The 12,459-nt window shown below is 43.4% G+C and overlaps 1 protein-coding gene across 14 annotated transcripts in view; it reads right to left on the bottom strand.

Moving 5' to 3' along the window:
* The window catches only part of LOC149281123 (nuclear receptor corepressor 2-like), a 254,242-nt gene that overhangs the window by 51,372 nt on the left and 190,411 nt on the right, over positions 1 to 12,459 (bottom strand). For all 14 annotated transcript variants that reach the window (XM_089499622.1, XM_089499617.1, XM_089499624.1 and 11 more), the window contains one exon: positions 2,491 to 2,644. In XM_089499622.1, the coding sequence (XP_089355748.1) occupies positions 2,491 to 2,644 (154 nt within the window). The remainder of the gene's footprint in view (positions 1 to 2,490; positions 2,645 to 12,459) is intronic.

Raw genomic sequence — 12,459 nt, 5'->3', positions numbered from 1 at the left:
TCTCTCTGAGTCATGCCTCTTGCTTCAGCACAGACAATATACCTGGAAACTGCTTTGTAATGAGTCACTTTCAATAAGGGCTTGAAAAGATTTCCAGTTGCATATGCCATTAGTCCTTCTCTCTAGTGCCGGGGTGGGAGTTGTTCAGTTATTAAATCACTCCCACGGAAGTTAAATGGGGTGAGCGTTACAAATTACCAGCATTTCCCTCCAGCTTGCTGTTCCTTAGAGAGAAACAGCAATGGCTGGCAAATTTTCATTTCATCCTTTTACGCTACCTCCTCCCCCATGCCAACTGTGCCATGAAAACGGCTTGCCCAGAATGGCGAGATACACTCTGCAGCGCTGCTGCTCAAACGGGTGGTCCATGGACTGGTGCCAGGTCCCCAAGCAGTTGGCTGCTAATCCCCGACAAATTTCCAGGAAAGAAAGAAGCAATTGTCGCCAATCGGTACAAATATGGTCCCTGGCACATTGGAAGAAATAAAATGCCAATCCCCTATATCAGGTAGCATGAGATGCACTGCTGTACATCGTCTTGCCTTGTTACTAAATAGAAATTGTGCATCTGGTCCCATTGCAACATTGAAATCTAGCAGCACTTATAGGTACCACGGTGCTCAGTATTCCTCCCCTGTCACACAACATCAATTGGATAATAATAATAGAATCATAGAATCATAGAGTTGGAAGAGATCGCAAGGGCCATCTAGTCCAACCCCATTCTGCCAAGCAGGAAATCTAAATCAAACCATCCCCAACAGATGGCCATCCAGCCTCTGTTTAAAGACCTCTAAGGAAGGAGACTTCACTGCACTCCGAGGGAGTTTGTTCCACCTTCGAACAGCCCTATAATAATAATAAATTTTATTTATATACCGCCTTTCCAGAGGATCAAGGCGGTTTACAAAACTACATAAACAAATACATAAAATATCACTGGTGGGTGAAGCGAAGGAAAATATGCTGACCTGTGGATTCATAACATATGAAAGTACAAACAGACGTTAGACAGAGAGAGAAGCAGGTAACTAACTAATGAGCTATTACTATTGCTATTGCTGGGGGCAGAGTTGCACTTAGCTTTAGGACTCAAACATGTAGGGGCTAGCAGAGGGAGAGCCCCAAGAAAGACCATCAAGATATTATTTTCAATAAACCAATCCAAGCAGCAGAAAATAAAATAAGAATCCAAATCAAGACAGGACACCTGTGCTAGTGACAAAATATTGGAACGGGCACCAAAGGTACTGTAAACGGTGCATGCACACTTTAAAATGTTTGGGCTTTCTCATGGATGCTCTTTTCCCTGGAATTAAGAAACAGCAAGGCTTTGAAAGGGAAACGCATTTGTGCAAGCAAGGCTGGCTCTTTGCTGTACCGGCACAAGTGAGGAAAGTCAAATGTCAGCTTTTCTGCATCTCTGGCACTGTGCAAACGTTTCACCCTCGCACGTCCTCAGGGTGTCCGTTTTTGCTCTTCCCTGCTGGTAACTGTTCATGCAGACACATGGAAGCAGTGACATTTCCTGGGTTACAGAGAAAGCCTCTCACACCAGCCCCCTTGGCAAGAAATATTGAGAGAAAGAGTGTTGCTGATTTGCTTAGTTGCCTACCTCAAATAAACCGAGAGATTCTACCCTGAACTGACACCACGCTACTAGCAGAAAATAGCAAAGACCCGGAACGATTACTGAAGAAAATCAAGGAAGAAAGTGCAAAGGCCGTTTTGCAGTTGAACGTTAAGGCAACAAAAATAATGACTACAGGTTATTTGCCCGATTTTAAATCAGGTAATGAAGACACTGAAATAGTCCAAGACTTTCCATACCTTGGCTCTATCATGAATCAGATGGAGACTGTATGTAGTCACGAAATCCAAAGTCTAGGACTTGGAAAGGGAGCGATGAAGGAACTAGAAAAGATCCTGAAGTGTAAAGATATATAATTCAATGCTAAAGTTAGGATCGTCCATGCCATCGTATCTCCCATTTCTAGGTATGGTTGTGAAAGCTGGACCATGAAGAAAGCTGATAGGAAGGAAATCAACTCAACTGAAATGTGGGGCTGGAGGAGAGTTCTACAAGTGAGATGCTAAAAAGTCAAATAAATGGATCCTAGGAAAAATCAAGCCTGACCCAAGACTTAGACTTTTGTACTGTGGCCATATCACCAGAAGACATGATGCACTTGAAAAGGTAAGGTAGAAGGCAGTAAGAAAAGAGGAAGACTGCATTTCAGCTGGATAGATTGTTGTTTTAATGTGTTTTATATATGTTTTTACTAGCTGCCTTGGGTCCCACTTTGGGAGAAAGGCGGGATAAAAATAAAATAAAATAAATAAAAAATAGAATCATGCAAAGTAGCCACAGCTCTAAGTCTGCAAGATGTGAGTAGGATGGTTGAGGATTTGGAGGTCTCTCATTCATAGGGTCACCATAAGTTGTAATCAAATGGACAACAGTTAAAAGCAACAAGAAAAGGGTCATACCTTCTGCCTCCTCGGCCATCTCTTCTTCATTGCCGCTGGTGCCTGACCCGTCTTGCCCCATCTCCTCGTCTTCCGTTGCTGGAGGAAAGGCTGCTTCTTCGTTTTGGGCCGCAGGGGCTTTTTTCTTCTTTCTCCGAGCATTCCTTTCTTTCTCCTGGGCAAGGCAAGGCAAGGCAAACAATAACAGATGAATAGATTCCCACCATATAAAATAGAGTATTCTATGTGAAGTTGTATTAGAAGCCAATGAAGGGGAAGGGGAAGAAATGAGAAGGCAGGTGAGAGCAGGGACCATATTTCATTGCAGAAAAACACTAGAGGACTGTGATGATCCTGCTTGAAGCCGACAGAGACTAAGGACTGTCTATATTGTGCATTGTGTTTATGCACAATATGGACAAGCGATTGTAGTGTTTATGCAGAATAGGGACATGCGATTGTAGTGTAGAGACATGAATACAGGGGTGGTCAGGGATGGGAGGTATCTAGAGCCCAAGGGCTGGGAAGAGAAGGCAGAGAACGTGGGTCCTGAGATGTGCTTTCTCTGAATGCAATACTCCATTGTAAGCCTCTTTTATGCTGGTGTGAAGAATGATTATTATGACGAATGCCCCCTTGCATCTAAAAAAACTGTGCTGCAGAAGGAAAAGAATGAATATAATATACATGCATACCATTAGTTCTTTTGTCACTATACCACGCTTGTACTACCACTGTTTAACAACCTCTGTGGAATTTTAGCACAAAGAACATGGTCGGAGCCCCATTCCATATTACAGAAAGTCCCAGGCTCAAACTCTAGCTTCTCCAGCTCCAAACAGTAACAGGTAGCAAGTAATAGGAAAGCACTTTCCCTGTTTGAGACCAAGGGAAGTGACAGTCGTGGAATAAACAATACTGTGCTAGGCGGACAGCTGATGGAAGGCAACTTGTGATATCCCACCATTCTGAAATGGTGGAGACTAAATCGTCCCATTTTACCGATGAAGAAATGTGACTTATCTGTGCATACCTCAATCTGTTCTGGGGCATGCTATCCACTTTTCGAATAGGTTTTCAAGAGCCGCTGTATGGCCTTTTCAATCAAAAGTAGGTAGTCCTATTCTAACAGTTACAAAAGCTTTCAGAAACGATAACCCTGGTGATGGTAACAGCTGCTGGTCTTCTAGGATTCTGTCAAAGGGCTGTGCATTTGTTGAACCATTTCAGCATGATGTGCCCCAACCAGATCATACCATGTCAGCACAAAACTGCATGCATCTGGGCAGACTGATTGCATCTTAGAGCTGTCAGAAAACCGCAACATCTGAGATGGCCTAGTAAGATAGCATCTTGAATTTCCCAGAGTGCAGCTTCTCCCACATTGTCTCAAGCGTCCCACAGTTGAAGACCAGGCACATAAGGGCGCTCGCAATTTCATCAGATCTGGAAGGCACAATGGGCTTCCACAAGAAAAAGGGATCTTCCTGAGTCTATCTACAGCTGTGCATTTGGCCCCCTTCCTAGCAGCAGTCACATTCCACAAGTAGCTTAAGAGATTTCCAGTCCTGCTGATATGATCTTAGCAATCAGAGAAGCTCATCTGGATCAAGCCAAAAGGGCGAGTTAGTCCAGCATCCTCTTTCCCACAGTGGCCAACCAGATGTGCCTGGAAAGTCCACAAGCAGAACAAGAGAGCAAGACCTTTCTCTTATTGTTGCTCCCCAGCAGCCGGTACTTCATTATTTATTTGACGACAAGCTGTCTTTTACGGAACAATCTTCCCAGGTAGCTTGCAGAATTTGAAGCCACAGAACACAATAAAACAGTGATCAAAACAATATCCTCAACATTAACCATGACAATTAGATAAGCATCCTATACACATCAGCATCCAATAAAGTGCTCAGTTATATGTACACACCTAGACCTGCAGGGGCCACCTGTAGTCCTATAATGATGAGGCCTTCCAACACACTGCCACAACCAGGTAGCGAGAGGCACTGCTGAAAAGTTCCTCATTCTTACGCATACCAGATAAAATCACTTTGAACATGTACTCTGCCACCCCTATTTTAACAACACGAACATAGGGGCACAAGGCTGCACTGCGATATGGGGCTGACTTGCCCCCTTGTGCAGTGTGGGCTGTAACACAGATGCAGCATAGCAAATTTCACACATGTCCCCATGTGCCGACTGCAGAGCAGAGAAGTACATCGAGACTAACCTCTTGCTTTACAGAAGAGATAAGGTTGTTCCCTGCACCATCCATAGGAAAAAATGTTTGAATGGAATGGACCTGGACATTTATGTGACTCCAGCGTACATCGTGGAATTCCATAGCTGATTTTAGGACTGTTTCTCAGTATTGGAGCTGCTCGTTTTATAAATGTTATCTAGATGTAAACATTCTTACAAGCGTCGTTTCAAAAAGGTGCAAAGAACGTTGTTCAAACATTTAGTTCAAACATTTTTGCCGTACTTGCTACATCTCAAGTGGGGCTCAAAGACGCTTCAAAATTAATTTGGCTATCTCGATTATTCCACGGGGTGCTCCTACCCAAACAAGCATACTGATATTCCAGACTAACAGGGCTATTATTATTAATATAGTATTAATATATTAATCTGAAATAACCTGCCGGAGGAGATCTGTCTTATCACCTCTCTAGACGCTTTCCAAAAGGCTGTCAAGACGGATCTCGTCTGGAGGACCTTCCCAGACTTTTAAATTGTCGGCTCCACCTTGCTTACTTTTAGACTGTGTATTATGTCATTTTTTAAACTATTTTGAATTTTATTATCGTAAGGGTGGGAGGGCCTAGGGATTAATGTAATGATTTACTGCTTTTTTTTTGTCTTGCATTTTGCGTTGTAATTCGGCCTCGATCTGTAGGGAGAGGCGGAAAATACAAATAATAATAATAATAATAATAATAATAATAATAATAATGTCTCTGAATTCCACCAAAACAGGTGTTGCCGAAGGGTACAATGCGGTTGTAATGTTTAAAATTATATGACACATTGTTTGACAAATTCTTCAATTTTCACAACAATTTTCATGAGCATCTCTCAATGTTTGCCTCTTTTTACATTTTTATTTGTATTAATATCAAAATAAATGTGCTTTTAGCTCACTTCCCCATGCATTGGAGGCACTTTTCTCTTACCTCCGTCCCTGCACCTGCAAAATGGGAGTGACGGCATCCCCCTTTCACAGGCTTGTGGTAAGGAAAAAAGGAAATTCAAGCACACAACACAAACAAGTGAATGGCAAAGTCCCTGGCATGGCAAGAGGGCCCGCTTCCTCCGCTGAGCAAAGCCTTGTCTGGACTTGAACTCCGTCCAGGGACACAACTTCTGTAAGCACTCATTCTCAGCGGTAGATGCAGCCCATCCGTTCGTCAGTCGGGTGCTAACGCAAGCACTCCGACCCTCTTGTTACTATGGCAAAGTGGTCTTGGCCTTGCAGCCTCTTATTCATGTTCTGTATGACTCATGCGAACCGAAGGAGCCGGAGATTAGGTTGGAGGAGTCTACTTCAAAAACCAGCCTTCCAATCTGCACTCCTCTCTGTTGACAGATGTTCTCCCTGAATGGCGTTTGCCGTAATTGGAGGTTTGGAGAAAAGGCCAGGGGGAGAGGGACTCATCCTCCAATTTAAACCCATTGTGCAAACCCATGTGACAGGTATAGGAGAGCTGTTGTTGTGAAGCCAGAATCCTATACCAGTGCGTCTCAAAATGGGAGAGAGAATGGCAGGAGAGTTCTTGTCTCTGCCTCTAAACATGATGGTGATCACAGAGGCTACCCCTAATAGTTTTTTTGTGGGTTTTTAGGGCTACGTGGCCATGTTCTAGCAGAGTTTATTTCTGACGTTTTGCCAGCATCTGTGGCTGGCATCTTCAGAAAAGGCATTCTCTGAAGATGCCAGCCACAGATGCTGGCAAAACGTCAGGAAGAAACTCTTCTAGAACATGGCCACAGAGCCTGAAAAACCCACAAAAAGCGATAGATGCCGGCCATGAAAGCCTTTGACTTTGCTATCCCTAATATTCAGCGGAAGCAGAAAACGAGTGCAGAGCCAGGGTTGATCCAGTCAACTACGAATCCAGGTAACAAAAAAAGCAAAGTAAACAAATGAAGCTTCATCTCGACCCTTTATACAACCATCTGGTTTGCTCTGTCCAGCTTCCTTTCTGGATATGAAAGAGAGGCATTTTATGTAGATGCTCAAAGTGTTTTGCGCCTATTATCGTAGGAAACCTTTCAAGAATTCCGTATACCTGGCCAACATTAGCATCAGCCTCACAATGCAGACTGAAAGAAGTGAGCCCAACAGATAGGAGCTTGCCTGAGACCATTAAAGGAACTCAGGGCCTGAACGGACAGACCAAAATAAAGCTGCTTCAAGCCACTTGGAGGTATGCTGGTTAAATGCCACATACATCTTAAGAGGCCAGAAGTTGCGCCAAAGCTGCGCTCCAGTTCTTAGGACTGGAGCGTGGCTTTGCCACAGCTTCCAACCTCTAAGGACGCATGCATCATTTAAACAGCATACCTCCAAAGTGTCCCGAAGCAGATTTATTTTGGCCTGTCTGTTCGGGCCCTTAGACTTTAGCAAAAATTTGAACTCACATTTGGGCTCACATCCCTTGCTCTATGTTTGTTGTCATGTGCCTTCAGGTCATTTCTGGCTTATTGGCAACCTTATGGCAACCAGTAAATTGCAATCTACCTTCTCTATACCCTCCACCGTGCAACACAGAAAATTCCTGGTGAAAAGGGATTTGTTGACTCTGGAAAGCTGGAAGGTCCTGTCCAAGAAAATCCAGGAGGATTATAAATTTTAATGCATCTTGTTCAGCAAAGTTGTCCCTCTTTTGAGAAAAGTGTCTGGCTGGAGAGAACACAGGCCTTTCTATGCATTGCATGGAGCCCAGATGGAGAGAGAGAGAGAGAGAGAGAGAGAGAGAGAGAGAGAGAGAAGCTGCTCTCTGTGTCGAAGGACTCTGATGCCTTCCTTTGCTCCATCATAAGCTTTTAACTGGGAGAGTCCCCCCGCCACAACTCTCCAGGTGAGGTTTATTTTCTTTAACAAAAGGGACAGCCCTTTAAAGCTAGAAGTTGAATGTCCGGAGCATGTGGGGAGAAGCTGTGGAAACATACAAGCCATCCATGCTGGGACAGAGAAACAGAGAGGTAGGGCTGGGTGGCCAGATGCTCCTCCTGGCTGCTGATCAAAGCGTTTGGCTGGGAGAAGGAGACATAGTCCCTCTGTCACAAGACAAACTGCCTCTCCCACCCTCCTCCGCTTCAAAAGAAGGCTCCGACTTTTGCAGGATGTGCATTGTGTCCTTGGGATTTTAATGGCCAAAACAGCGACAGTATGTGCACAGCATCACACAACACCATTCCTATACACCCAATGGAGTGGCTTCTCCCAGAGGAGAGAGCGCTGAACCCTGTGTTTTTTAACCATCAGTTTTGTATACTCATGTATAAGTCTAGAAATTTAGGTCAAAAAATTGACACCCCCCCAAAAAAAAACCCTGACTCGACTTATCCATGGGTCAATGTAAGTACGGTATCTTAACTCTTATTTAAAAGAAGGAACCATCTCCTGATGAAAAGCAAGAGGGTAATATGTGAAGCGCTGACCCCCTCTACTCTCTCATCCATCCAATCTTAAGAGTAAGCACATAGAGTTATGCCTGCTGCAATTTTATAAGTTCTTTGACATTTTTTGCTTGGCTTCATCCTTTAGATCCTTTGCTGTATGCCCCTAAATTTTGCCCCCGACTTATCCATGGGTCAGAGCAAAATCCATCGCTTTGGCCCCATAACTTGCCCTTGACTTATATGTGAGGTCAACTTATAGTCTAGTATATACGGTCCTCTACAAATGAGCACAAAATGTTAGAATTGAATGTCTACCTTATTATTCGGACTGCCATTAGCTTTCAATCTCAGTGTCATCCATCATGCATCGTGGCCAAGTGAGAATCTGAGCCAGAGTCTTTGCTGCCTGACACTTTCACTATAGCCATAGCGATAGCATTTACATTTCTATACTGCTTCATACAGAACTAAGCAGCCTCTAAGTGGTTTACAATCTGTATATATACTGGACGTATTAGGAAGACTTGGGTTCAAATCTCTCCAACCATGATGCTCGCTGGCTGATTTTGGCCCAATAATTTTCTTTCACTTGGACTTCCCTAGCAGGGACATTCCCTCGATCATCTCCCAGATTTGCTGCTCCTGATAGCTGCCAAAAACGGATTTTGCATTAGAACAAGACACAGGTTTTGGGGGGGTGGGTGGGAGAAATGTGGTGTTTTATCTTTCTCCAAACCAGAGGTGAATTACCAGGCACTTCTGGTTTTGGGAGGGAAAATGCACACAAAATTCACATTAGGTGGCACAGCTGCAAAGGTCCCTGGGAACAAAATTGGACCTTGGACCCATCAGAGCTGCCCAGCAATGCAGGAAGGAAACCATATTTGCAACTCTAGGATCCTTGGAGGAAAAAATAGAATAGAAATGCAATACATTAGCATCCCAGAGGAGGAAGAGTTGCAGCCAAGCCCTTTCCCTAATTTGTTAGCGTTTTTTCATCATCATTATTATTATTTGCATGGTGCTTTCTCGTTCTTTCTTTTTGGTATGGAAGGCTTATTCATCTGTCTGAGTGGACAAGCAGTCTAAAGTGGAGCAGCCTGGAGACAGGTTTACTACCTCAGTGAGAAGGAGGCCTTACTATGGGAGTCTTGCCAGACCACATCTTTTCTTAGTTTCTACTGAGAGGCAAAAACCATCCCCCACAGGACTCTCCGCAGAACTGCGGAGCCTAAATTTGAGCCTTCGCTTCCAGCTGTTGTTTTCATATATGTTCACCGTGCTGGTTTGGATATGCTTTTAAAGGCAAAGTAGCAAGTCAAGTTTTCAAACTCTTATTGGTGTGAAGTCAAAGGCTTTCATGGCCGGCATCTATCGTTTTTTGTGGGGTTTTCGGGCTCTGTGGCCATGTTCTGGAAGAGTTTATTCCTGACATTTAGCCTGCATCTGTGGCTGGCATCTTTAGAGGAATAAACTCTACTAAAACGTGGCCACAGAGCCCGAAAAAAATCTTATTGGTGTATCACTCTGAGCATTTTGACAACAGAAAGCAACCTGTATGTAACTAAAGTGCAGATCTTTGGGTGGAGACCAATGTTCTAAATTGATGCTATGGAGTGTTTGTCACCTTGATGCTTCTGTGGTTTTCAACAGGAGGAAGAGTAGGGACCTTCAGCAATGGATGGTGGGTCACCAAAAGCTAAAAGCGCAAATCAAGGCTTCCCCAAACAAGGTTGACATGGATAACGTCCATCAGCTTCGGCCAATGGGCAATAAGCAAGGATGATAGAGTTGTAAAATGTAATATCTAGGGGAGACCCAGACGGACTAAGATGGGCCATTTTGTGTGACATTAGAGCACACTGAGAAGGTGAACTAAAGATCAGATTCAGCATAATACAAATCCTTCTGTCTTCCTCCCATTTCCATCCAAAGGATTTGGCTTCCTGCATTTCACCATAAACCATCAGGTGGACATGTTTTTTTGGGGTTTTTTCAGGCTATGTGGCCATGTTCTAGAAGAGTTTATTCCTGACATTTTGCCAGAGTCTGTGGCTGGCATCTTCAGAGAATGCTGGCATGGAAGAGAGTATATATACCCAACTCTCTTCCATGCCAACATTCTCTGAAGATGCCAGCCACAGATGCTGGCGAAATGTCAGGACTAAACTCTCCTAGAACATGGCCACAGAGCCTGAAAAATCCACAAAAACTATGGATGCCGGCCATGAAAGCCTTCACCTTCACAAATCAGGTTGACATTGTCCAACGAGAAATCAGTTCAGCACTTCCTTGCTGCCCACAAGTTGACTGCGCTGTTCGTGTCGACACATGTAAAATGTCAAATGTTTAGGAAAAAAGAGCAAGCTAGATTAACTAGGGCTTTTGTCTCTCCTCTCTGCTGTATTTAGCTTTATGGCATCTGTTGTTGCCGGCAAACAATAGCAAATTTCAAAAAGAGAGGGTAAGGAGGAGGAGAACAAGAAGAAACAGCTGAGTGATCATTGTTTTAAGGCAAAAACATCACTCACCCACCCACCCACTTACCCACCCTCCCACATACACACACACTTGTCATTGCTTCAAGTTATTTACCCAACGAAAACGATCAATCCAGGCTAATGACATCAACTAGAGAGATGGAGACGCCAAACAATTAGCAACAAGGATTTTAGATGCTGCGTCTGAGAAACAGACATGGGGGCGACTATCTTGTGTGTGTGGAGGGGGGATGTATATGCAAGTAAGATTTTTTGAGATGCAAACAAAGTGAGAAAAAGTACATGGATACGCATCAAACCAACCAAGTGGGGCTTGGTGATTTTTCTCAAGTAAAGCTGAAAATAAAAAGGGAGAAAAAGCACGGCTACACTGCAACATATTTAATGTGGCACATCCAATTTTAGTCCTCGCTAGAGCAGACCAAGTGAAACGCATGGGGCTCATTAGTCAGCCAATATGTAAGTCCCACTGAGTTCAATGTGTCTACTCCAGTTGTGACTAAGATTGGATTTAGCCCAAAGATTTTATCATTATGGCCATGAAAAAGCCTCTAACCCAGAATGACTTAGGGCCCGAACAGACAGGCCAAAATAAAGCTGCTTCAGGTCACTTTGGAGGTATGCTGTTTACATGACACACACATCTTAAGGGGACAGAAGTTGCGCCAAAGCTGTGCTCCAGTCCTTAAGACTGGAGCATGTCTTTGGTGCAGCTTTGGCCTCTTAGGACACATAGATTATTGAAACAGCATACCTTCAAAGTGACCCGAAGCAGTTTTATTTTGGCCTGTCTGTTCAGGCCCTTGGTCTTACATCACAAAGGTACTCTGTGGAAGGACCTCTCATAAACAAGGCATGCCAGACTAATTTTATCTCTCTTTTTTTTTATTGAATTGCAAGCTTGGTAGACAAAGGGAATGCTGTGGATATAGTGTATCTTGATTTCAGTAAGGCCTTTGACCAGGTCCCCCATGATATTCTTGCAAACAAGCATGTAAAATGTGGGCTAGACAATGCAACTATTAGAGGGATCTGTAGTTGGTTGACAGGCTGAACCCAAAGGGTGCTCAGCAATGGCTCCTCTTTGTCTTGGAGGAAAGTAATTATGACCCGGTGCTATTCAACATCTTTATCAACAACTTGGATGATGGAATAGAGGGCATGCTTATGAAATGTGCAGATGACCCCAAATTAAGAGGGGTGACCAATACTCACATTACAGGAGTCATACTCACATTACAGGAGTCATACTGTAATACTCACATTACATCATTTGGCCATGGAAACCCACTGGATGACTTTGGGCAAGTCACACGCTCTCAGCCTCAGAGGGAGGTAAAGGCGAACCCTCTCTGAACAAATCTTCTCCAGAAAACCCCACAATAGGTTCACCTTAGGATCACTACAGCTCAGAAACGTCTTGAAGGCACACAACAATAACACATCCAACATTTGGGCAGCCTACCTCTAATATTAATTTAATTGGAACAGGGCATTTCTTTCTATGTCTCCTGCTACATCTTTTATGATTTTCTTTTTCTTTCTTTTTTTTAAACCTCACATTAACTCATACAATTAATACAATTAATAAAATAAAAACAACTTCCAAATATCGAAATGGTGAATTAAATTTGTCTGTATTATTGACTTTTGATTAATTATTTACAGTTATTCATATCATCATATTTATATTGATCACATTATCTGTTTATTTTTGCACCCTTCCTAAAAACATATATTTGTCAATAGTTTCTTATATCAGATATTTGTCTTTTATTTTTATTATACGCGGGCGCACTATACACGGCTTTGAGCTTATGCGCAAAGCTGTGTAGAGCTGTACGGGAGAACGTGGGGTGGC

This window comes from Sceloporus occidentalis, unplaced genomic scaffold (genome assembly GCF_023333645.1).
Source record: "Sceloporus occidentalis isolate IW3139 unplaced genomic scaffold, rSceOcc1.0.p SCAF_138, whole genome shotgun sequence".
Classification (NCBI taxonomy): Eukaryota; Metazoa; Chordata; class Lepidosauria; order Squamata; family Phrynosomatidae; genus Sceloporus; species Sceloporus occidentalis.
The sequence above is the reverse complement of the archived record's forward strand: the minus strand, read 5'-3'. Positions and strand labels throughout refer to the sequence as shown.